This window comes from Parathielavia appendiculata, assembly GCF_033297405.1.
Source record: "Parathielavia appendiculata strain CBS 731.68 unplaced genomic scaffold N657scaffold_2, whole genome shotgun sequence".
NCBI lineage: Eukaryota > Fungi > Ascomycota > Sordariomycetes > Sordariales > Chaetomiaceae > Parathielavia > Parathielavia appendiculata.
In genome coordinates, this window is record NW_026944221.1 from 2,884,470 (window position 1) to 2,908,312 (window position 23,843).

Consider the following 23,843-nt stretch of genomic DNA (forward strand, 5'->3'; position numbering starts at 1 on the left):
AAATGACGCCCCCCACCGCCGCCCGGCATATAGTCAACTTCATAACAGGCAACGCCAACAAGCTGGGCGAGGTCAAGGCCATCCTGGAGCCGGCCATCCAGGTCGACAGCCAGGCGCTCGACCTGCCCGAGATCCAGGGCACCCTCGAGGAGGTGACGCTTGACAAGTGCCGCCGGGCAGCCGACTTGGTAATATTGTCTCATCAATCAACTTGCAAACCTAAAATTGGACAAACATGATAGGTTGACCGAGGGACGCACTGTCACAACAAAAAAACAGGTCGAGGGCCCCGTCCTGGTCGAAGACACATGCCTCTGCTTCAACGCGCTGAACGGTCTGCCGGGGCCGTACATGTACGTCGGCTTGTCCATTTTTTATGTATTTCTGTCTCAAAACACATATAATAATGGCCGCCTCTTTCTTTCTTAGCAAATGGTTCCTGGCGTCCATCGGGCATGAGGGCCTCAACAACCTCCTGGCCGCCTACGACGACAAGTCGGCCAAGGCAGTGTGCACCTTTGCCTACTCGGCGGGGCCGGGCCACGAGCCGATTCTGTTTCAGGGCATCACCGACGGCAAGATTGTGCCGGCGAGGGGCCCTGCAAACTTCGGATGGGATCCCATCTTTGAGTACGAGGGGAAAACGTAAGTCGTAGTACTCTCGTGATTGTTGTTTGTCGTGTTGCTGACTGACCGGAACAGATATGCTGAGATGGACAAGGCAGAAAAGAACAGAATCTCGCACCGCTACCGGGCGCTGGCGAAGCTTCAGGAGTGGTTTGCGAAGGAAATGACGGCCTGAGAAAAGCAACGCTGAATCACAATGCTAAAATACAGAGTCAAAATGCCATGACACCCCGTCGCTGGAAAGACACTCCCGCTCGCTACGTGCCACTAAGCTATGCCCAGATTCTCTACACACCCAAACCTTGGATGAAGAACAGAGCCGCGACCGACCGCCCTTGAATTTGTCCACCTATTGCTCAGGCTTTGGGTCATCTTTTACTACTAGTCTGTTTGGGGGAGAAAGTGTTAGCACATCTCTTGTTGGCCCAGGCACGGACACAGGCCCCATGACAAACCTCAGCATCTCAAACTCCCTGTACGCCTTGAGATACTTGGTTCCCCGACGGTACTGTTTCAGGGCGACATCCGGCGTGGGGTGGACAAACGTCTGCCCGATGAGGCGCACGATAGGCGACGAATCGCGGAAGGATGGGTCAAACACAATCAGATTCTTGGCCCCGTTTCTTTCTTTCTCGAACCCAATGATGGTGATGGAGTGGCCTGTTTCGGTGTCAATGCCAGCTGTCCTAGCCTAGATGGTGTGGTTTCTGAGATTCGAGGCGGCTTACCGTTGTGCTGGAGGAAAAGGGGTGGTAGCTTGGTTTTCCGGATGTGCTGCGAGGGATCCTCGACGCCTGACTGGAAGTAGTTTTCAACGTGCTCCATGAGCAGCGCCTCCGACTTGGCAGGCTCCGGATGCTTAAACGCCTGAGCAGCGCATGGAATCTCTAGAAGACGGAGAATTGCCTGCGCCTGGTTGTCTCTTAATCAGTCATATGAATGGTGGCAGCATTGCTATGAGGAGATGACGTACCTCTGGTGTGCCAATGTATTTCCTTGTTCCCCTGATGCCTCCCGTCTCAGCACGGCCATGAGCGTTGATTCCCTGATCCCAGGCAGTCTCAATCCATTCCTGGATCTGGAAGATGGACGGAAGGGCGTCGCGGAGGTATTCGTGGCCCTTGAACTTCGTGTGTATAATGTATGAAAACATCATTTGGATGTTTCGGTAGCCACAGAACCCCCCTGGGAGCCGTGAGCATAGGGAGCATGGGAGAGGAGCAGCCGGTGGGGGGGGGGGGGGGGGGGGGGGGCATACCCTCACGCCTCAGCTTGGACACATGCTGTATGCATGGATGGCAGAGATAAGCGTACTTTGTCGACGTGCTCTGCTCCAGCAACTGCGCTATCACAGAGACGACGCCTGGTGTGCTGTTAGTTGGCCGGCCCAGCATTGCGATCAACGAGCACGTTCCACCCACCTTGGGACGTATTCTGGCCGCCCTTCTTGAGCAGTACTACCAGCCAATCCGGCATGCGCTCCTCGTACGCGTACTTACCCAGGTGTGCCTTCTATGCAATTCGTCAGCAAACACGGAGCATCAATGGTCATGTGGAACAAGTCCACTTACACTAAGCCTCTTGCCGCGGATGGAATGCCCAGCTGATGAATGCTTCTCATTCTGTTGTCGCTTAAACGACAGAATGCCATGACCTGACGAGGATCCGGGCATTTTAAGCAACCGCCTCCAAGCCGAGATGGCGTTCGCCTGGCGGTCGTTCTTATCCGAGTCGTCGGTGGACTGGCGGTGCCTTCCTGCCTCGCGATGCATTCTCGAAGGACCCGAGGTACAAGGTGCGGCCTCAGTGACAGATTTCACGGCTGACTTCTCCTGGACGCTGTCTGCCTCTTCCTGGGAGTGAAGCTCGAGGTGATAGTCCAACTCCTGAAGGACAATGAGATCGCCGCAGCCATCAACCGGACACTCGACGTAATCCAAGTTTTCAGTTGTCCCAGAGTCCTCTACCGCACTATCTTCTCTCGCCGTGAACGGCGACTCTCCCTCGGAGTGGAGAGTTTCGATGTGCTGCGGCCCGTCAGCATGTCATACTTGCTTCAGACACAGTCGACGGTCCGCAACCGTCAGGTCAAAGACTGTACCAGCAACATTCCATATTCGCCAGAATCACTTGTCCAGCCACAAAAGGGGCAGTCCACCGCTTCGTCCCCGGCCATTTCCTTGGACCCGGACTGCCACTCTTTGTCCTCGAGGCGCGCTGCGTGCCAAGCAAGCCGCTGTCTCAACGCTACACTATCGACGGTCGGGCACCGGGGTCATATCGAGGGATCTAGGAATGTGGGAAAGATATTGGTGGGAAAAAGAGGCTTAGCGTTGGTGCGTGAGCTTTCAATTGCGAGGGCATCAGGCATGGAAGCAGCCACGATAGGTTAAAGCGGTTGTTGCCTCTTTCAAGCCTCGACTACTTACCAGACTTAATAAGTACCTAAGCGTGTCTTGAAACACACTTGCTCCGGGTCATATGCGATTCGGAGCAACCCCGCACGAGGTTTGCAACAAAGTGAAACTCTGGCTTGACTCTTGTGGCTGTCATGTTCAGGGGTTTGCTGCGATGTTCAAGGCTCATGTCTACAATCGCAGAAACGTTGTTTCCGGGCTGCAGGAAGCCTACCCTTACCAAGCTTCGCTTCACAAAGCATGAGAGGTAAGGTTAGGTAACAGAGTACCTTGGTGGACACTTGATGTGAGACCGAGACCTGGTACATATGTATTGAACGTTTGCCCCACAATGAGGTACTAGTAATGGTACGGCCTTTGCTCCGTACACCGTGGTAATTGTTTGATGGGCTGGTGCTCCATATCATCACACCTCCAAGCATGTAATACATTCTGAAACGCAATACGTCGTTTGATCTCTCTCGACCAGCCGCTTGACTTGTCCGATTCAAGGACAGGAATGGCCAAGTAATGGATTCAGAACATCAGCAAGCTTGCTCCAACCCGGAAACGGTACGTTAGAACTGAGATCGGATGAGGCTACGCCCAATAGTTGTCAGTGCTGCTATAGGTAGCCCAGAGGTTCGTCTCATCTCATATACTGTACATGTTTTTTTATACGGGGTAGAGAGGTGTAGCTTAGAAAACTGAAACTGCTTGAACAAGTTGATACCGGCGGCATGGATCCTAGAGGTTGGAATTACAGGTGGCTGAACAGATATGAACTGGCAGAGGCTGAGAAGCGCCTGAGCCGTTGGGTCATCAAGAATCGCAGCAGAAGGAGTGTGATATGGAGGGCGAGGGCGGTGCGATGGGTGACGTGCCGAGCGTGCTTGAGGTGTCGGAAGCAGTCATTCCAAGACGACGGAAAGGTAACTTGAAAGCGCAGCCAACTGTGACTCAAAAAATTTGAGTGCCTTTCTGGTTTTAGTTGTGCATGGAAGTTATGAAATGCCTCCCGTCCCAACTCCAAGTTGATATTCAAGTTTCAACCACCCAGTTCGCTTTGAGTCACTACCGACACCTTATCGATAAAGTCTGAACTGGATGTGAACCCCTGGCCCAATCTGTCACAGTGTCACCACCTTTCCCCTCTGCCCCGCGAATAAATATTGTGCCCCGCCATCAACTCGGGACGCCACCGCCGAGTTTGAAGCTTGTTGCGACCACGAAGCGTTGCCCCTGTCGTGGACTCTTTCCCAGCAAACCTTTTTGCTCGTCATATCGAACAACAGCCAAGATGCTCGACGTCAATGATTTCAGTACGAGTTTCCACTCCCTTTCCACGCGCTGCCACGTTAGCTGCCAGTTTCGGCCGCCATGTCAATTGCACGCGATCATGGCTTGGCATAGTCCTGGTTGCTGTTTCGGGGGGCTAATTCGGGTATTGAACAGTTGTCGAGCGCGGCGGCAACCCTGAGAGAATCAGGGAGAGTCAGCGCAGGCGCCATGCCCCGGTGCAAGTTGTCGACGAGGTGATCGCTATGTTCGAGGACCACCGTCAAAGTGAGTCGACCACGGCGTCTCGATTATCCGTGGCATATCCGATGTCTGATCTGCTTGAGCACAGCTGCCTATGCTGCCACCCAATTTAACGCCAAAATCAACGAGGTTCAGAAGCAGATCGGCCCTAAGAAGAAGGCAGGCACCTCCGCCGTACGCCCCTGATCACACGCCATTCTGACCGCTGCCAACAGGCCAAAGAGGATGTTACGGATCTCCTGAAGCAAAAAGGTTGGAAGATTCGAAGTATACTTGTAATACCAAGGCACTGACGAGTACTAAGCCGATCTCGAGAAGGAGAAAAAGGAGCTGCTCGCTTCAGCTGCCGAAAAAGAGAAGCTTTTGAAGGCCAAAATCAGGCTCATCGGCAATATCGTGCACGATTCCGTTCCCGTTTCCGACAATGAGGTCCGTTGAGAACCAACTCCGTAAGAATCTGCCGAGACCTGACCGTACGATATAGGACAACAACAGGGTTGAACGAACTTGGGCCCCCGACGGTGTAGAATTTGAGAAGCGCAATGTTCTCTCCCGTGAGGACAGCAACACCTTATTGTTTTGGTGCCCGTTGGACTGACGATGGGAATAGACCACGAGGTCCTTGACAAGCTGGACGGCTACGACCCGGAGAGGGGCGTGAAGGTTGTCGGCCATCGCGGGTACTTCCTTCGGCGCTGGGGTGTGTTTCTCAATCAGTACGGTTCCTGCTCCTTGGCTTCCATTCGAAGTTGCTGACGGCATGCTAGGGCTTTGATCAACTATGGCCTCGAATTTCTGCACGAGAGGGATTACATTCCCCTGCACACACCGCAACTCATGCTCAGGGACCAGATGGCGAAGACTGCTCAGCTCTCGCAGTAAGCTGCCCTCACCTTTCTACTGGTTTAAAAGGTCTTCCCTGACCTCCAACCAAGGTTTGATGAGGAGCTCTACAAGGTCACTGGAGACCAGGCAGACAAGTACCTTATTGCGGTAAGTCGGGCCCGGTCTTCTGGTGGGCAGCGGCACCTTCATTCTAGGTTTTGCCCCATGCTCACATCCCACTAACTCGTTGCAGACCTCTGAGCAGCCCATCTCTGCCTATCACAGCGACGAGTGGCTACAACCTAAGCAACTACCCCTGAAGTAAGGATACTGCATGCCTGGGTCAGAATCGATACTTACGGCGAAACCAGGTATGCAGGTTACTCGACGTGCTTCCGCAAAGAGGCCGGTGCTGTAAGTTCAGCTTGAATCCTATGCAGCTCTTTGCTGGTACTAACCTTTACTAGCACGGGAAAGATGTCTGGGGTATCTTCCGCGTCCACGAGTTTACCAAGGTTTGTACTTGTGCTTCCTGGTTTGCGGAGCCTAACTCACATGCGACAGGTCGAGCAATTCTGCATCACAGACCCTGAGAAGTGAGTCACGAATTGGCCCGCTGCTGGGTACTTTGGAGCACAGCCTTACACGATGCAGGTCCTGGGAGATGTTTGAAAGCATGATTTCGACCTCGGAGGATTTTTACAAATCCCTGGGGATTCCCTACCGCGTTGTCGCCATCGTCTCGGGCGCTCTCAGTATGTCTTGGCCTCCTTTCCTAACGGTACAACTGCGTAGCTAACTCCAACTTTTTAGACAATGCTGGTATGTCGGGCTGTATGAGCCTCCACGTTACTACTTGCTAACCCACACAAGCTGCGAAGAAGCTCGACCTTGAAGCTTGGTTCCCGGTAAGCCTCGAGTGTTCAAGGGGTCTCAGTCGTGGTTGCTGATCATCTCTTTATGTAGCACCAAGGGGAGTTCAAGGAGCTTGTCAGCTGCTCGTAAGTGTAGCCTCAGTATCTGGCGAGAGCTCTGTAGCAGCAACTAACATCCGACGCAGCAACTGCACTGACTACCAGAGCCGCGACCTGGAGATCCGCTTCGGCATCAAGAAGCAGACAGATGTCAAGAAGACCTACGTCCACTGTCTCAACTCGACTCTTACGGCGACGACGAGGACAATCTGCGCGATTCTGGAAAATTTTCAGACTGAAGATGTAAGCTAGCTATGATGTTGTCTGTCTCGAATGGCTCAACTGACTTGAATTCAGGGTGTCACAATCCCTGAGCCGCTACGGAAGGTAAGTCGAGAAGACGCTTGTGTGTGGCTCGTTGCTGACGAACCCAGTACCTGCCTGGAGCACCCGAGTTCATCCCCTTTGCGAAGACAGGAACGGAGAAGAAAGAAATTCCCGTTCGGTAAGGAAGAATGGGGGTTATGTGAGGTCTCGCGTGTCTGTTGCCTGCAGGCTAGTAGCGAGCTTGTTTAGTTGGCGAGAACTGGGATTGATGTGCGAATGAGATCCGGAATCACAAAGGGAATGTCATCTCGTCATTGACGAGAACTGGTGCTGTGAGTGAAAGTGTAACTAAATGCCATCTGCACTTGGTGCCAGTTGGATCTCTCAGAGAGCCATAAACGTAAGGACAGTGCCTCGGCAACTGCCATCGTCCTGTTCGCATAAGAACATTATCCTCCACCGGTCATGTAAACATTCTGATAGACCGAACATCAACACCGCCCCTTCAAGGCAGCCACCAAATGCTGTTCCTGCACATGCAATGATACTGGCTCATTCAAATCCGGGAAATGCAGAAAGAAACCACCCCTATCACAAAGACAAAGCCAGCCAAAGCCGGGCTATCGCAAACTGGCACATAGCACATGGAAAACATATCCAGCCCATTACCTTCCCGCACAAGTCCGCATTAACCACCAACCCTCCAATCCTGTGAACGTATTGCGACAGGGCAGAATCACTGCCTGATCGAGATGTGGTGAGCCATTCCAGCCACCATCCTCCCCCTTCAAAAATTTTCGCTGTATCCTCTTCCCGCCCTTCAAACTCCACTTCTCCCCCCAAAACAAAAGAGCAAGCTCCCTTCGAAGACTAAATCTGAAAGGCGGCCAGGCACTATGTTTGAAACTGGTGCTCACATGGCCACGCACTTGCCGCCGCCAGTCGGTTCGCTCGGGTTCTGCGACTTCTCGACCTCGCCGATGAGCAGCTCAAAGGCTTTAGCCACGTTCTCGTTGTAGCGCGCGCTCGCCTCGGTCCACGCGCAACCGTATTTGTCGGCCAGCGCCTTGCCCTGCTCGGGCGTCACCTGCCGCTGCTCCGGGCGCAGGTCGCTCTTGTTGCCGACGATGCAAATCGGGACGCTTTCTGTGCCCTGATACAATGGTGAGTTTTGAATGGTACCAAGATAAAAGAGACAAGTGCTGCATACGAGATGGTTGAGGATCTTGTCCCGTATCACCTGGACCATCTCAAACGACTGCAGCGACGACACGCTGTAGACGAGCATGTAGCCGTGGATGCCGATGAAGTGCTTCGAGTTGAGGATGCTGTACTCGTCCTGGCCGGCCGTGTCGACGATCTCAGTCGCGAACTCCTGCCCTTTGTACCGGATCTCCTTGCTGAAGGTGTTCTCGATGGTCGGGTAGTAGCTCTCGACAAAGTGCCCGTCGACATAGCGCACCGCGAGGGACGACTTGCCTGGAAGAAAGGGATCGGTGCGTGTCAGTGACTTGCGTGGTGGTTGGAAGGTAACTGAGGAAGAAAAAGAGAGGGTGTTAAACCGACCGACTGAGCGGCTGCCCACTATGGCAATCTTCCGCTGTTTGGCGAGTGTGGATGGCATTTACACTGTTTCGTCGTCGTCGCGACGGTATTTCAATTGGGCTGGCAGGTTTTTGGAGGTTGTAAGTAACGGTCGTGACACGGTGCAACGGGACTAACGATCACAGTCTTGAATAGTTTGGATGCTTGGAGTCGAAATCCCGATCGAAGTCCAGAGAAACGAGTGTGGTCGGCAGGAGCAGAAGCACGCTGAAATCCAATCGCCCCAGCCCTTCAAAACACACTACAAGGTAGGGGTTAGAACGCAGGGAGTGATTCTATCGCGTCAAACGATAGAATTCAGATGAGCTTTCTGTAGAGTGTTGCAGGACCTGTCTCGCCTGTCAGTTACACTCCTGACCTGACGTGCAGAACGATTCCAGGCTCATTACGTCGCCGAGGCCCTGTGACGCTCATGGCCCGTGGCGGGGCCACTCACCCCGCCTTGGCAGGCGCTGCGTGAGCGGGCTGGCTGCTTCAGCCGCGGCGGGGTTTGGCGGCAGGTGGCGCTTGGCCCGCTTGGGTCGCTTTGGGTCTTACAGCCCCCGCTGCGGCTCAACACAGATGGGATACGGTACCTTATCGTATCTTCGATTTCAGCCGAAAAGGACTCTGAAGTAATGACATGCAGTCCTGAGCATCGAAGTCTGGCTTGCCCGACACCTTTTATCCTACCAGCCCACCCACTCAGCCGCACGACTGATTGCCATGATTGCCGCGTCATCAAAAAGTTTGTTGCACGTGCACATTTGTTAATTGGGACAAACAGGAGCACTGATCACATTCAACCTCAGCGCCATGAACGAAAACAAGAAATCAAGGTGCCGTTGCGTCTATGATGGATGTCTCGTGTCTGACCGTCATCCCTCGTGTCCAGAGCCCTGTTATGGATCCCCCTGAGTCATCGCGTCCGTATCTCAAAACAGAAAGCATAGAGCCATATCGCCAGTAGCATCAGGAGCACTTCCCTTATGCAAACCGTTTTCGAATCCGCGAATGCCAAAGCTATGAAGGTTGCAAGAAGAGGTGCAGCGGAGCGTACAGTCGATTCAGCGCAGGACTGCGAGCTGGTCGGCCAGTTCCTGGAGCCGGGCCAAAGAACCCGAGTCGGATCTTTGTCTTGCTCCCTCACCGGATTGCGCCTCCGCGACCTTGTGGTGGAACGCAATGAACTCGTTGATCGAGTCGAGAAGTGGTCGCATAGTCTTCTTCGGGTGAACAAGGACGAACTTGTCCCTGATCGTGTCGCTCAAACAGAGGTAGCCGAGGAAGATCGAGAGGTAACCGAGAGCGACGTTGAGCTGCGTCTTCTCCATTGAGTCGGCCTGAGACAAAGTTAGCGGTTGGGACATTACGATGGAGTCTGAGTGGCCTACATCAGAGGTTTTCGCGTGATTGTCCGCGAAAACCCGAAATAGCTCATTCAGGGCCGGGTCCGTCCCATCGCCACGTTCCGCCAAGCTCCCAGAAGCGGGCGGGTAATATGCACAGAAGTTGATCATAGCTCCCAGCATCATGATCAGGGACTCCAGCAACTTGGACCATAATGAGTCGCCTTTCATCGAAGTCAAGACCATTCCGAAGGCGTTGCAAGCGGATTTGGTAAGACGGCGGAGCAACCCTTTTTCGACACACAACTGCGATGCCTGGCCATTGTGATTCGTGATGTTAAGGGATATCCTCAAGGCCAGACTCTCGAGGTCTCCAAACTGGTCGGCAGACCGTTCCAGAGCTGTTTCCAGGACGTCCGCGACAACTGGGGCGTATTGTTCGGTCCACATGGAGCAGAGCTCAGACTGCATCGCGCTAATTGAGTGGCCTTCTAATATGTAGAGTGCGAGGTAAAAGTCGCAAGACTCTTGCTGATTTGGGAAATCCCAGCAAGCTGAGTTGGACACGCCACTAGCGACGATTGAAAACAAGCGATCCGTAACCGCCCGGGGAAGCACGTCCTCGACGGGTGCTTGAGTAGGTTGCCGCATTAGGAGGTCGAGGCATTTCAGCGCCAGTGCACGCGGTGACATTGATGTGGGGGAGACTGGTTCCCAGATGGGCAGCTCCAACAGCGAAGACTTGATTGATGCGATGGTAAGCTGGCCGTTCCTCGATACATTCTGCTTCCTGTCCCTGGCGAGCTGCACCATGTCGGCGGTAACGTCGAGGAGTCTGCTGATAAGGACGGCAAGGCCCTGCGAGCGAAGCTGTCGAATTAAATGGGCCGACGTGGTGGCAGCGAGGAGTGTTGTGATTATGGCCAGAATTGCGTATCCAGAGATCACATCCGATTCATCCGCGAGGGACCGGAGAAGGTTCTCCCCGTCGCTGTGGTTCCGGAACTGGAGACGGAAATCCTTTTGCTTCATCTTTTGAGCCAGCTCAAGGAGTGCACCCCTCCGCAAAGACGAGGGCGTGGCAGAGGGTGAGCCCACCCTGTCGAGAATATCATCTATTTCGTCAGCGAAGCGGCTATTTGCGCCAGCCTGCCTCAACTCGTGAATGCTCCGAACTGCGCCGGCATTGGCGGTCTCGTCGTCTTCATCAAGGTATGAAAATGTGTTGACGGTGGCGCTTTTCGTTAGACGCCCAAAATTAAACAATGCGCCCCCGGCTGGCCCATCGAGGTCGCCGAGGCCGCCCCCTTCCAGTATGGGATCGTCATCGGCAAGCATAGTTCTCTGCTGGCTGTAGGTAAATTTGGGCCCGGCCTTTTGGACCGTCATCACAGGGCGAGTAATGGATTTCGGCTGGAGAGCTGATGGGGGAGGTAGAGGAGAGTTCTGCAGTGCCGGGGGAGACTGTGAATTGTAATCGTCTGATCTCTGTGATGAAACCTCATCTTCCGATGAACTGCCCATTCCTTCGGCCTGTGCAGCCAGAGTATCGATTAGCCGCCTTTTCCGGACTGGCTGGGGATGGGGACCGGTCGCGGCGGCCGGCGGTGTTGGCGGTTCTCTGGTGGCGGGATCGGATGAAGCTTGCTTAGAAAGGCGGATGGGAATCTGCTGCCTCTTCGCTCCCAAGTTTTTGGAGCCAACGCTGAGGTTTCTCAAAGTCCGGGAAGTCTTGGCTGAGAATGGCATGGAGCTCGGCACATCATCTCTCATCTCAATGTCCTCCTCGAGCGTACTCTGTTTTGACGCGGCTGGCGGAATCGCATCCGGTGCTGAACTGGGTATTTCTTCCTCGCTCAATAGCACAGGCGATCCGCCACGTATAGGCGACGTGTCTGGTGTGGAGTAGCGGCCGCTGGGCCTTCCCTTATCCAAGGACTTTGGAGCGCGTCTCCTCTTCGTTGGTCTCGGTAGCTCATCGGGTTGCGAGTCAAAGTCATAGACATCAGGAAGCGGTTGGCTGTGCGCCCCTTCAACGGGCTTCTGGCGCGATGCGGAGCCATACTCGCGGATGTCTTGTTGCTTGACCTTGGCAGAACTGAGAGCTCTCGTCGTCAGGCGAGGCGGTTCGGGAGAGGTAGATTGGGACTTGGTGGAAGACGAAGGGATCGCCGGCGCCGACTCAGCGTGCCTAAGAGTTGCCGGCCTCGTAACATCAGTCCTCCTTCTCCCTCCTTTTCCGTAGGTGGTGATTTTCTTTGTCGGAGCGGGAGCGAAGCCGAAATCGTAGACTGAGCCCGCATTGGTGGCCATCATGGTGTCTCCGAGGAGGGGCAAGAAGTTTGGCGCGGGATGGGCTGCTTTGGACAAGAAAGGCTCATTTGATCGCTTGTAATTCACAGGTCTGATGGATATCAGCGGAGCATCCTGCTCAACCGTAGCTAGAAGAAGCGCTGGTCAAGACTGTGGTTCCGCGACCTGCCAAGACGTCGCAAGGGATCAATCCGCGTGGACAAACGCTAGAAGGAGGTTGGCCTATGATCGGGGAACTCAAAGGCTTGCAGACTTTTATGCGTTGTATTGAAGCAGACCGCGCAAGCAAAAGAAAAGACGCGCACTGCGAGATGTTATGCGCAAAGGCAGATGTGTTGTTTAATGCGATTGCGATATGCCAGTGTTGCGGTGGTGGTTGTTGTTTTGGGAAACACAACCCCCAGCACCCCACAACTGCCGTCTCAGACTGTCAGCTAAGTCCCTGGCTCTTGCAGATGGCTCGTGCACGCCGTTTCCGGCAGCCTTGCACCCTTGGGATTTGAAGAAACTACGGATCCGTACACGTATTGGTGGGGCTGGCGGCGGGCTCTTGGCACAAGGGTTCTGGGACCGGACTTCTTAAGGTTCAACGAAAGACGGGAATTACTTGGACAGTTACAACCGCTTTTACTCTGCCTCAAATTGGATGAAGGAGCTGGCGATTGAACTAGAGACCGTTCAAACCGCATGGACAGTAGTAGACACGCTTTGGTAGGCCGCCTAAGCTACCGCGGCGGACGAGAGCGTTAGACAGAGGAGCGATCGCCTCGCTCGAGACTGGTTTTACGCGTAGAACTTGTAGTTTGACAGTTGGTTGCTTCGAGCTCCCGTCGACCAGGCGCATTTTCTCTCGTGTACATACAAATACAGGCTTGTATGGCCAGTGGGTCGGTCGAGATAAGACAGACAAGAGCGAAGTGGCGTCCGCCGTGTTCCAGCTTCCTTGGTGGGGTTGTTCCGGATCCGTTCAGCAGTGAATCAAGTCACTGGTTCAAAATAGCAAACCTGCCTAAAGAAACGCAATAATTAGATACGATATTGTTCCATTGGTTCTGTTCCTTCTCGGTTATCCTTTTCCACCGTCTCAGGTAGCCAACCCGGGTAGCGATTCCCTCGCTGTCGGTTTCTAACGTCGTCTGCACATACCCGATTCTTGATCTTAGTGGATTCGGCTCACGCTCACTGGCCCAAGGTCCTCCAACGATCAGCAATGCCCAACGTCAGGCCCGCGCCGACACAATGTGTTGGCCCCGACTACCGCTCCGAGAGCCAAAAGCCGACGGCGGCGGTCTCGACCGATGTGAAAGTCGACACGGTCACCATCCTCCCGCAGACTCCCCAGCTGATTGCGCTGCTCTCGTAAGTAATTTCCGTTCTCGGACACACAGCTGTTCGCGGGGTCCTGACTGATATGGCCGCAGCATCATCCGAGACAAAAACACCCAGCGCGGCGACTTCATCTTCTACTCCAACAGGATCATCCGGCTCCTGGTTGAGGAGGGCCTCAACCATCTCCCCACCGTCGAGCACACGGTCACTACGCCAGTCGGACGCTCGTACGATGGGTTGGCGTTCCAGGGTAAGATCTGCGGCGTGTCCATCATGCGAGCCGGCGAGGCCATGGAGCAGGGGTTGAGGGAGTGCTGCCGGTCCGTGAGGATTGGCAAGATCCTGATACAGAGAGACGAGGAGACTTCTCAGCCCAAGCTCTTCTACGACAAGCTGCCCGAGGACATTGCCGACCGATGGGTGCTTCTGCTTGACCCTATGCTTGCGACGGGTATGTGTCGTTGACGCACAATAACCAAATGACTGCGCGACTGATCACGCTACAGGCGGCTCTGCCATCATGGCTGTCGACGTGCTCAAGTCGCGCGGTGTGCCAGAGGAGCGCATCCTTTTCCTCAACGTGCTCGCGAGCCCCCAGGGCATCCAGAATTTTGCGACCAAGTTCCCCAAGCTTCGGCTGGTAACGGCTTTCGTGGACCAAGGGCTTGACGACAAGAAGTGAGTGACTCCCACCTTTGAGACCGAGCGTTGGGCTCACCGTCTCCCGTAGCTACATTATACCCGGTCTTGGAGATTTTGGCGATCGGTATTATACCCGGTGAAGCATGGCTTTTCAAAGGATCAGTTAGCGTTTGCATAAAGACACAGCGTAGTATTACAGATTCTGTCCAATGAAGTGGCCCTGCGCCGACCCCGGCCGGCGTGAACTGGTATCGACCGCTTTCCTCGCGGCTCCTATATCCCAACCCGAATAACAGTACAGAAACATCCATCTTCCCCAAGCCTCATAGTCAATCGTAATCTTCATCGTCGCCGACGATACCCTCGCCTTCATAGCCGCCCTCGCCTTCATCCTCCTCGTCCATCCTCTGCCTCGATTCGCCTACCCGCCTGCTACTCAACTTGGCACCGCCAGCGGATCTGTCCTGGGTTTCGCGCGCCTCCTGGGCGACAGCATCTGGAAGACTTTGTCAGCCCAAGTACTCCGGGCCAGGATGTTCCGTCTGGGATTCTCTTACCTGCTGCATCCACCCACTCGCTGTAGACATCTATCGGGGAGGAGAGATCTATGACGGCGTGTTAGCCGCGGTGTCGTTCCGCGCCGACGCAGGGGAGTGCCGGCAAGCTTACAATTGATGCCGCATTGGAATTTTTGGCCGCAGATCTTGCAGTTGAGCCAGCCGCAACCCGACTTCTTGTCCAGCTTGATTTCGATCGCGTTTTCGTGGTTGCAGAAGAGGCATGTGAAGTTGGTGGGCAGCGGGTCGCGCTGGAGCGAGAGGATGGGGGTCAGCGTGCGGTTCAAGTTGGCGGGCGAAAACGATGGATCGTGCTGTAGCTGCCTAGGTACCTTCTTGGGCCCCTGGGGCTTTCTCGAACTCTTGCGCTTGCCCATCGTATTTGACGATTATCGTGGCTCGCTCTGGAGGGAGTCTGTATCTTGTTGCGACAGATGTCGCCGATACGGGAACCTGGTAAGGTAGGTATGGTTTGGGGACACGAGCGCGCTTGGAGGCAGACGGGCAGCTTCGAGGTGTCGTTCGGTCCTTTTCTGCGACGGAGCTGCTTTGCTTTGTATACTTGGAATTTCGTGGCTGGAACGCGTCGCGCAATGAGTGCTGTAAGGTATGATGTATCTGCAGATGGCTTCAAAGCTTTGACGTTGGACGGAGTGTGCACCCCGCCAAGCTTCTGGCTCAGGCCTTTTTGAAGGATGCAGAGCCGTCACTGTCGCATGGCAGCTGACGGAAGCGGGAGTGCATGGTGGCTCGTGCACACCCTGTCCATGCCGCTGTATTCCGTACGTTACGCCAGATCCACCTCTTCTGGTCGACTTGCTGATCTTCCTGCTTCACAACTCCAATCAATTCCACATCCGGTTGATGCAACGCCTAGCTATCTCTTTAGATGAAAGCGCCAGAGGTTTGTGATGTTGCAACGTTGCTTTCACTATCCTAATACCATTCCGGCGCTCACTGGACTCAGGTAGTCTACCGTATTGTACAGTGTCCATGTGCTCCCGCCACAGCCATCCAGATTCAATTGCTCGCGGGGAGTCGATCCGATTGCCGTACCCCGCCGTTGGGCTTGCCGGGTGGGGCAGCGGAGCCAATGGTCACCCATGGAACCGTGCATACTGGACCTAAAGGTTATCGGTCACCTGCCTTACCCGGCGATGACATGAATCTCGAAGATGCCTGCCAATCCTTATCACGAGGTCTCACCAAAGACCCGGAACTTGGCGCATTCCGGTTGCCCTGTTCATCAGGCACCTTGGCGCTATTGGACCTCCGTCTGAGTATCAACTCGTAATCTGTTCTCTCACCGCTTCTACCTTACCTAGCAGCTTGCTCTTTTAGAAGCATCGATAACAATCATCCGTACTTACCTTGTGTGCCCGCCCGATCACCCTACTTTGATCCTTTTGTCCTTTCTCTATCCCCTATTTTGCTCCTGTGCTACCACCTCAGCTGATATCCGGTGCTACTAATTAACATTATGGCATCCGGGTTGGAAGACGTGAAGGAGGCCCTGAAGGCCATCTCGCTGGGTCAGGCAAAGTTGCTGTCGGCGGTTGAGACCCTCTCACAGCGCGTCGCGGAGCTGGAGAAGGAGGAAGACCGTCGACGTCCGGGCAGCTCCGGGACTGATGGTCTAAAACGAACCGAGACGCCCCTTGCTGGCGGGTACACCCCGTCACCCTCAGCCGTGCTGCCAGCCGAAGCCGGCACTCAGTCGCCTCCCCCCATGGCGGCGTCTCCGGACTTCAAGTCCAGCTTCTCATCCCGTGTCGTTCTGACCACCTATCCCAAGCAGCTCGGCATCAGGCCGTTGCCGTTGGAGTGGGGTGCCGCGGATCCGTTGCAGCGCGGCCCGGTGACCGTGTCCCGCTCCCCGTCCACCATCGGGAGGCGCAATGCCATCGGTGCCCACGGCGGCTCGTACTCCATCTACTATGCCCTGGCCCTGGCCAGCAGGGAACTCAGGGCCGATCACAGGCCGGACTACACCAATACAGAGCCAGCCGTAAACATTGGGCCCTTTCCGCAGTGGGGTGACAAGAAGAAGGTACAGTAATTTTCTTTGTTCGTGGACTGTTTATACGCCTTTATGGATATCTCGGAAGCGGGATGGCTCCCTACTCCCATAGCCATCCCAATACTTCCGGAATATGAATTCCACAGCTGACATTGTTGGTTTAGATTGTGGCCATGGACCCGTGGGGCCATATGGTGCCCTGGCTATTCAAGGATATCATTGAGAAGGAAAACGGCATGCCCTCCATGATTGCTGCCAAGTTTGTGTAATGCTAATGGGCAATACAGTGGATCTGCGACCGACTATTGCCATCACCAAGGCGCACATGAAGTTGCCCGAACTGGAAGAGAGCGTGAAGAACGGCCGCCTGGTTCCTGACGGGAAGGTGTGCCTCAACGCATCAGGCGAGCTCAGCGTGACCAAGTTCGCTGTTGAGCCGGTTTGGTATCTTCCCGGCGTCGCCGAACGGTTCGGAATCGACGAGGGCACCCTTCGAAGATCGCTCTTTGAGCACACCGGTGGCATGTATCCAGAGGTGGGTAACTGCTCCGAGGGATTGGGAACCGCAAGTGAGCCCGTGAAACTGACGCTGCGCCAGTTGATAACCCGCTCCGATATCAAGGTCTTCCTGCCACCTATTGGTAAACAAGCTTCGCTGTCTGCGCACTGCTGCCTCTGGTGCACGATTTGACTGAGTACAGGTGGCCTGACGGTTTACTGCTTCGGAGATCCGGCGAGAATGTCCGATCCTTCCAAGAGGCTTGCGTTGCGGATCCACGATGAGGTGGGTGACTATGTGCTGATTCTCCTTATTCATACTTAACATGCCCGTCAGTGCAATGGCAGCGATGTTTTCTGCTCGGATATCTGTACATGCAGGCCGTACCTCATCTTCGGCATTGAGGAAGCCGTCAAGGAAGCCCAAAACGGCGGCAGTGGTGTGGTGATCTACTTCCGGAAGGAAGGCAGGGCCTTGGGCGAAGTAACAAAGGTGATTTATGCTCCGGCCCGTTCATGTGCTGCGTCGTCAGTAACTGACGCGACTTAGTATCGTATGTTGAAAATCTCGGTCCTACCCATCAATGTATCCCGTGTGGCACTGCCATCTAACAGGATCTGCAGTTGTGTACAATGCCCGCAAGCGCGGGGAAGATCGCGCGTCGGATTACTTCAAGCGGACCGAAAACATCGCGGGAGTCAAGGACATGCGATTCCAGGCGTTGATGCCCGATATCCTCCACTGGCTCGGCATCACCAAGATTGATAGAATGCTCAGCATGAGCAAGTGAGTGCCCACGAGTGTGCAGATGCAAATTGTCGAGCTGACCCGCGCCGCTTCAGCATGAAACATGATGCCATCGTGGGGCAAGGGTGAGTCAATCTGCTCCGTTGGTACTCCGAGAATCGTGGCGCTGACAGTTCACCCATTAGCATCCCCATCCACGAGCGAGTCGAACTCCCTGAGTCGTGGATTCCCGCTGACTCGCGGGTTGAGATTGATGCCAAGATCAACGCCGGTATGGTGCAATCGTGTCAACATCCCCTTCGGGCTCATTCTGACTCAAGTCCCCCCGCAGGATACTTCACGACTGGCCATCGAATGACCGAGGAAGAGCTCAAGACGGTGCAAGGCCGGATATGGGAGGAGTAAGCGCAGACCCCCGGAGATTCGCCGAACGAATCGCGGAATATAGGGCTGACAGGAGATACAGCATTGACCACTAAAGACCGTCGAGCGTGAATGTCTGTAGCTTCACAGCTGCAGGTGTTGGGGGGTTATTTAAACCCACTCGTACCGTTGCGAGCCGCGGGATGCTCTGGGTCGTATGAACCAATGCCCTCTCGAACCCGTACCACGAGGGCCGAGAGCGCCTTTGATAAGCGCAGACTGGCCGTCCGGCTGCCCCCATCCCATGATGTTTTGAACCCTTAAGATTTGTCAGATCCTGCAGAGGCATTTCCAACGGCGACGGACAGTCCAGAAACCAAAGGCCCCACGGAGAGAAGGAAAGCCTAAGCCTAAGATAGAGGAGAAGAGATCTAAAAAGCTCGCCGTGTCACGCGCTCACTTCCCATTGCATATCCCCCGCGAACGCCATGTTGATCACGACGGTTGTTATGGGATACCCGTAGCTTGTCATGCGTCTCCATGCCCAAACCCCTTTCCCATGTATTGGGCTACACTAAGCTGATCCGCTTGTCGTCGATCAAGGCTAGTCCCCGCCATTTGGGGTTATCGAGTCTTGCCAGAAAGACCCGCGCTCTCTCCTCTGCCTGATGCTCGAACAATGCACTTCTTCCACTCTTCTAGAAATCCCAAACGAGGTACGGACGTGATGCTGCTGTTGCTGATCCTGTTGCTATTAGCCCCTGTCTGTCTGGTTCGCCCATCTTGCTTGGCAGTTTGTTCCAAGGAAAACCAGAGTCCCGGCGTCCTTGAATTGCCGTTGCTTCTGGGTGGTGGTGCTCCCGGCCGGGAGCGACACCCGGTTTGGCGCCATTTCTGGCTTGGGGGGTTCTCTTTTGTCTTGGGAATCTGTTTGCTTCACCGAATCGCATCCCTAAGCTGATAATGGTGACAACGATCCGGATCTGGAGAACAGTCCTGTTTTGGGGCACTGGGATGCTGGTGCAAAATCCTATTCGGTGGATATGCCGAATGAGCTGTCACTGATTGGGGGGAATAGGAAAATCGCGCAGGCCTTGTTGTCTTCGTTGGTTTGTTTTGGCAAACTTTCCCCCGCTCTTTGCGGAATTCGACCACAGGGCTGGAGATGGCGGTGATGTGTTGTCCTCAGTGCGCACAGAAGTACACAGTTCCCCACGTTCCTCGTGGAAACAGGGAGCGGATGCGGGCTCCGGACGGCACTACCGTGTTTCGGGGATGGATCGAGGGATGGTGTCAAATCCGGCATTGAGTCGTCGTTTGCGGCCCCTGCTCTTTTTTTCTGCTTTGTGTCGTCTGAGAGGCTGGTCCTAACAGTTTCTCGAGGACTTTTGGCAATGCGAGAAAAGAATGGAGACAAGCCCCGGGAATAGGTTGGCCATCATCAATCTCATGCCGGTTTTCCTACGGTCCCACGAAAAGGTGTGGTTACGTCGCAGCATCGGTGAAGTGAATTCCCAGGAAGAAGGTGGTGGACATGTAATCAGGCCGATATTGGGACGAGATCTCGGCTGTCACGGGGCCAGGGACGGTCTTGATGGGTAGCTTCTCTCTTCATCCTAAACGGCTTAGCTTCGTAGCCGCGTATTGGAGACTTGATCCGGGCAGACGGATGATCGATGATGGTGGACTGACGATCGCTGACTTTGGTGCCTGGAGATTTCACTCGAAGCTGGGTTGGTTTCCTTCCTTGAAAAGGTACCCGTCGGACGGCGGCCCACGTCCGCCATCTTGGCCAGCCCGGATTCACGGCCAAGATCCAATGGCCACCAAAAGCACCCATGCACCGCCCGCAGGATGCAGCTCTCAAAGCTCCTGAAGTGTCACGATTTGAATGGCTGGCGGTGGTTGCAGTTCTCCACTCGGTAGTGTTGTCTGGAAGCCTGACGGGCCCACCAGGGATCCTCTTCGCTGCGAGACAGTTGGACACCGGCCTGCAGGAGTTCGATTTGAGGGTGATGCCCAAGATCCCAACAATGGGATGGATGGTCAGCAGTCGCACAGTGGTACCTCGCCGTGTGCGTGTGGCCACGGCCCGCAAAGAAGCGAAGCCAAGTGGGCGGGTGCAATGGGGAAACCGCCATCCCATCAACAAGCTTGGTCGCCCGAGCAAGGGCTGGTGGGTGTGGGTGCCGGGTCTCCAAGGCCAGGCCGGCCAGGGGAGCAAGCCAGGCAACGCCGTCTCATTTTGTGGTTTTGCCTTGGTCCAAGGACAACAGATGCGAAATGGCTTAGCCTCCCCTCCTTTGCCAACAGCTCGTACCATGGACTGACAAGTGGCAATGACCCAGCCGATAGTGCCTTCACTGAAACCATAAAAGTCATCTCCGGGATTGAGTGGAATCGTATTTCAGCCCAAGTGGGTTCCTTTCTCATAGTTAGCATCATCATCAGTCTTGAACATCCACCTCTTTCCTTCCCCTCGATTCTCAGTCAGCGACCTCGTCGAGTTTTAACAAATTATCCAACAATTCAGCAAGTCACACCAAAAGTTAGCCACGACGACAGCTTCTCCCAACAACACTGCTAGATCTCATCATGGCCTCAGCTTCTTCCAGTTCGAGCCGAATGCAAAGGAGGGATTCATCTGAGCGCAGCTTCAGCACTCGGAGGCCGAGACTGCTCAGAGCAACGGCAACTGAGCCGTCCATCACTACTTCCAACGCCAGTCCAAACGCCCTTGCAACGCAACCAGGGCGGAGGGCATCCGAACTCTTGAGCCGGGTAGCCTTCGTCTCGGGCTCGCCGCCGGATTCCGTCCTCAGATCTGCGTCCATGCTGTCAACGAGGTCGTCCATGTACGACAATGTAGACCGACACAGTGAGCTGTCCTCCTCGCCCGTCAGTCAGCCGGATACCTTTGACAACATGAATCCCCATCCATGTATGACTGTTCCTGTGTTGTCGTCCCAGGACATCGCTGACAGTCCAACCAGATTCTGGACGGTATTTCAGCTTCCCTAGCTTCGACCTGTACGAAGCGAACCAGCAGGACGATGAGAAGGAATCCCAGACCAAGTCACCTTGAGAGATTCGCTTTCGACGGGAGGTTGAGCCGTGAGACGACGCCAAGGACCCAGAAGGGCCAAGACTCGGCCGCGAGAAATGGAACAGCAGAACTCTGAGAGGACCGCATGCTTCTCACCAGGCTTACGAGCGCCGCAATGCGACGGTGCATCATGCCCGGGACGCCGATGCCACCGTGCCATCAGACTAGGGCATGTGAGAAGCTCGTGAAACGAGCCGAGGGCGCTGTCGGTTGGGAACAGAAAAGGGGAAGTGCCTTCAAATGGTACGAATTCCATGTCGCTGTGGGTCGTCAGGGAGGAAACGAGGAGCAACAGACCGAGCCCTCAGCAAGTTGGAAATACATCCAACAATCGAAACCAGCCCCATCTCAACCGGTGCATGGTGGAAGGAACTAGGAGCCACGATACACAAGAGTGTTCTGGAATGCATGTGTGCATTCTGTTGTTGCCGCGTATTTGAGAGCAGGCGGGACGGTGCAATCGGAGATTGGCGCGATATCCATGGAACAGTTGAGCAACGAAGCTCGAGTGGAAGTGAATAGTAGAGAAATGATTCGCTCCCAATCCGCTCTCCGTGCTCTGTAAAGTCAAGCCAACGTGTTCGTGCCGAATAACATGAGTGCCACAATGGAGTTGACGGCAGGAACACGAGATTAATATTGAACCATTTTCAACTCTGCAATGCGAGGTCGGTGAATCTGTGTCTGGGTTCGTGTCCGTCTGTTGGTTGTAAAGCGCTCGAATTATTTTTGACAGTTTGGAGACTGTCGCCTGTCCCTTGGTCTCTCGATGTCGCTCTGTTTCCTCCAAGATGGTAACCAACATGACCGCGCGAGAGGACAGAGCGCACAGACCTCCGAGCCCTAAGCTCCGAGAAACCAATCAAAACCATGCAATGCTGCCCCACATTCTAGTTTTTCCGCGTGTGGGCGCCAGCCCACACAACGAAATCACAATTTCGACTCGAGCGAAGAAACCCCAAATTTCGTGACCCGATTCCACGGTCTCCATCACTAACCAAGCAGCACATCTGTCCCGCCGTTGGCATAGCTGCTCGTCAAGATGGCTGTTGGCAAGTACGTTGCGCCCCGAGAAATCGAATTCTGCACGGAACACACCGAGATTGGGCAGTTGTCGGGCTTTGGTGGATTTGCGATGGCTGATATTCCGGCGCAGGAACAAGAGACTGTCCAAGGGCAAGAAGGGCCTCAAGAAGAAGACCGTGGACCCCTTCACCCGCAAGGACTGGTACGGCATCAAGGTGAGTTGTCATTTTGTGGTGAATAGTGTGTATTGCATTGGAAACTGACGGGTTTAAACAACAGGCTCCTGCCCCGTTTGCCATCCGAGAGTAAGACCCTGTTCCCGCCGGACGCAATCGCACGAAATTTCTTCGAAGCTCGAGACGGATTCTAACGTGGCGATCAGTGTCGGCAAGACCCTGGTCAACCGGACCACCGGTCTCAAGAACGCCAACGATGCTCTGAAGGGCCGCATTTTCGAGGTTTCGCTGGCCGATTTGCAGAAGGACGAGGACCACTCGTTCCGCAAGGTCAAGCTCCGCGTCGACGAGATTCAGGGCAAGAACTGCCTGACCAACTTCCACGGTCTCGACTTCACCTCGGACAAGCTCCGCTCGCTCGTCCGCAAGTGGCAAACTCTCATTGAGGCCAACGTCACCGTCATGACCACCGATCACTACCTCCTTCGCCTCTTCGCCATTGCCTTCACCAAGCGCCGCCCTAACCAGATTAAGAAGACCACCTATGCCGCTTCTTCACAAATCCGCGCGATCCGCCGGAAGATGACCGAGATCATCCAGCGCGAGGCCTCGAGCTGCACCCTCACTCAGCTCACCTCCAAGCTCATCCCTGAGGTCATCGGCCGCGAGATCGAGAAGGCCACCCAGGGCATCTACCCTCTCCAGAATGTATGTTTCGCTGGTTACAGAACTGGGTGATTGCCGAAGGCCCGCTAACACGGGGAAATCAACAGGTCCACATCCGCAAGGTCAAGCTTCTCAAGCAGCCCAAGTTCGACCTCGGTGCCCTCATGGCCCTGCACGGCGAGTCGACCACGGATGAGCAGGGCCAGAAGGTGGAGAGGGAGTTCAAGGAGACGGTCCTCGAGTCGGTATAAGGGGGGTGCTGTTGTTGGGAACGCACTGGGCAGGGTTTTCATCAGCAATACCTCTTGGGGACTTTGGGCTTGCTTTCGTTGCATTTGGCGTGGTATCATGGTACAGTAGTCAAGGTAACGAATCTTTTCGTCATGGCGACGGGAGCACACGGAATCAAAAAGGATGACCAAGGGAACCGTGACACGACGATCGGCGACAGCAATTCGCAACGGGGGCACCAGAATCCTGGGATGGGACCGGCGGTCTACGGTACCTTAAGGGCGGGCGCCTGGTGAGATGTGTGTGGGTGTGAGCGGCCCAACTTGCGGCAGCTGGGGAGACATGGCAACGGGCGGCTGTGCATCCAGCTAGAGTATCGGCGAATGTCAGGCCCAACCAAGTCAACATGTGTCCCAGCCTCTGTCATTTTGGTCGCGGTATCGCATCTGTTTAGACCTGCCGGTATCCTGTCTTGATGCCTTGACCCTACCTGGCTTATCTTGGGTTAGGTGAGGCCAGAATCACATGTGATTACAGCAATTGACGGTTTCCCACCGCGACCTCTTTCCACAGCCGATGCTTCGGACTTGCCCATTTCCATTCC

General features: G+C 54.8%; 11 protein-coding genes across 11 annotated transcripts; 6 read left to right on the top strand and 5 right to left on the bottom strand.

The window, feature by feature from the left end:
* Window positions 1–2: 2 nt before the first annotated feature.
* N657DRAFT_631471 (Ham1-like protein) lies at window positions 3–802 on the top strand (the record flags this gene model as incomplete). Its single annotated transcript, XM_062791057.1, has 4 exons — window positions 3–188; window positions 280–353; window positions 430–645; window positions 703–802. The coding sequence occupies 4 exons, from the start codon at window positions 3–5 to the stop codon at window positions 800–802; spliced, it is 576 nt and encodes a 191-aa protein (XP_062651470.1).
* N657DRAFT_641710 (DUF1671-domain-containing protein) lies at window positions 799–3,164 on the bottom strand. Its single transcript, XM_062792200.1, has 8 exons — window positions 2,729–3,164; window positions 2,199–2,654; window positions 2,049–2,139; window positions 1,886–1,990; window positions 1,601–1,812; window positions 1,356–1,539; window positions 1,083–1,287; window positions 799–1,013 (listed from the first exon to the last, which is right to left on the bottom strand). Exons 1-8 carry the CDS (start codon window positions 2,801–2,803, stop codon window positions 977–979), a joined length of 1,365 nt encoding a protein of 454 aa, XP_062651471.1. The 5' UTR covers window positions 2,804–3,164; the 3' UTR covers window positions 799–976.
* Window positions 3,165–4,323: 1,159 nt separating this feature from the next.
* On the top strand, window positions 4,324–6,813 carry N657DRAFT_653854 (serine-tRNA ligase; the record flags this gene model as incomplete). Its single annotated transcript, XM_062794451.1, has 19 exons — window positions 4,324–4,345; window positions 4,479–4,589; window positions 4,654–4,724; window positions 4,781–4,817; window positions 4,870–4,994; window positions 5,050–5,119; window positions 5,176–5,281; window positions 5,333–5,443; window positions 5,501–5,558; window positions 5,644–5,711; window positions 5,762–5,804; window positions 5,858–5,905; window positions 5,955–5,986; window positions 6,045–6,145; window positions 6,264–6,298; window positions 6,357–6,391; window positions 6,451–6,607; window positions 6,662–6,691; window positions 6,739–6,813. The coding sequence occupies 19 exons, from the start codon at window positions 4,324–4,326 to the stop codon at window positions 6,811–6,813; spliced, it is 1,335 nt and encodes a 444-aa protein (XP_062651472.1).
* Window positions 6,814–7,544: 731 nt separating this feature from the next.
* N657DRAFT_566080 (uncharacterized protein) lies at window positions 7,545–8,255 on the bottom strand (the record flags this gene model as incomplete). The annotated part of the gene is made up of 3 exons (XM_062788405.1): window positions 7,545–7,784; window positions 7,842–8,110; window positions 8,198–8,255. The coding sequence occupies 3 exons, from the start codon at window positions 8,253–8,255 to the stop codon at window positions 7,545–7,547; spliced, it is 567 nt and encodes a 188-aa protein (XP_062651473.1).
* Window positions 8,256–8,810: 555 nt separating this feature from the next.
* Window positions 8,811–12,264, bottom strand: N657DRAFT_641715 (uncharacterized protein). The gene is made up of 2 exons (XM_062792201.1): window positions 9,610–12,264; window positions 8,811–9,558 (listed from the first exon to the last, which is right to left on the bottom strand). The coding sequence occupies exons 1-2, from the start codon at window positions 11,878–11,880 to the stop codon at window positions 9,283–9,285; spliced, it is 2,547 nt and encodes an 848-aa protein (XP_062651474.1). The 5' UTR covers window positions 11,881–12,264; the 3' UTR covers window positions 8,811–9,282.
* Window positions 12,265–12,871: 607 nt separating this feature from the next.
* On the top strand, window positions 12,872–14,280 carry N657DRAFT_223441 (PRTase-like protein). Its single transcript, XM_062786292.1, has 5 exons — window positions 12,872–13,008; window positions 13,070–13,236; window positions 13,299–13,657; window positions 13,713–13,884; window positions 13,937–14,280. The coding sequence occupies exons 2-5, from the start codon at window positions 13,088–13,090 to the stop codon at window positions 13,986–13,988; spliced, it is 732 nt and encodes a 243-aa protein (XP_062651475.1). The 5' UTR covers window positions 12,872–13,008; window positions 13,070–13,087; the 3' UTR covers window positions 13,989–14,280.
* On the bottom strand, window positions 14,012–14,978 carry N657DRAFT_641718 (Elf1-domain-containing protein). Its single transcript, XM_062792202.1, has 4 exons — window positions 14,738–14,978; window positions 14,518–14,656; window positions 14,406–14,453; window positions 14,012–14,344 (listed from the first exon to the last, which is right to left on the bottom strand). Exons 1-4 carry the CDS (start codon window positions 14,780–14,782, stop codon window positions 14,178–14,180), a joined length of 399 nt encoding a protein of 132 aa, XP_062651476.1. The 5' UTR covers window positions 14,783–14,978; the 3' UTR covers window positions 14,012–14,177.
* Window positions 14,979–15,885: 907 nt separating this feature from the next.
* N657DRAFT_653859 (uncharacterized protein) lies at window positions 15,886–18,076 on the top strand (the record flags this gene model as incomplete). Its single annotated transcript, XM_062794452.1, has 10 exons — window positions 15,886–16,455; window positions 16,590–16,659; window positions 16,713–16,960; window positions 17,024–17,066; window positions 17,127–17,209; window positions 17,261–17,416; window positions 17,568–17,710; window positions 17,767–17,796; window positions 17,857–17,942; window positions 18,003–18,076. The coding sequence occupies 10 exons, from the start codon at window positions 15,886–15,888 to the stop codon at window positions 18,074–18,076; spliced, it is 1,503 nt and encodes a 500-aa protein (XP_062651477.1).
* A 1,250-nt stretch (window positions 18,077–19,326) lies between these two features.
* On the bottom strand, window positions 19,327–20,225 carry N657DRAFT_641722 (uncharacterized protein). Its single transcript, XM_062792203.1, has one exon. The coding sequence runs from the start codon at window positions 20,178–20,180 to the stop codon at window positions 19,575–19,577; it is 606 nt and encodes a 201-aa protein (XP_062651478.1). The 5' UTR covers window positions 20,181–20,225; the 3' UTR covers window positions 19,327–19,574.
* Window positions 20,226–20,472: 247 nt separating this feature from the next.
* On the top strand, window positions 20,473–21,257 carry N657DRAFT_223797 (uncharacterized protein). Its single transcript, XM_062786293.1, has 3 exons — window positions 20,473–20,566; window positions 20,640–20,912; window positions 21,028–21,257. Exons 2-3 carry the CDS (start codon window positions 20,660–20,662, stop codon window positions 21,117–21,119), a joined length of 345 nt encoding a protein of 114 aa, XP_062651479.1. The 5' UTR covers window positions 20,473–20,566; window positions 20,640–20,659; the 3' UTR covers window positions 21,120–21,257.
* Window positions 21,258–22,182: 925 nt separating this feature from the next.
* Window positions 22,183–23,259, top strand: N657DRAFT_631479 (ribosomal protein S3Ae; the record flags this gene model as incomplete). The annotated part of the gene is made up of 5 exons (XM_062791058.1): window positions 22,183–22,196; window positions 22,297–22,381; window positions 22,446–22,471; window positions 22,549–23,050; window positions 23,116–23,259. 5 exons carry the CDS (start codon window positions 22,183–22,185, stop codon window positions 23,257–23,259), a joined length of 771 nt encoding a protein of 256 aa, XP_062651480.1.
* Window positions 23,260–23,843: the final 584 nt, after the last annotated feature.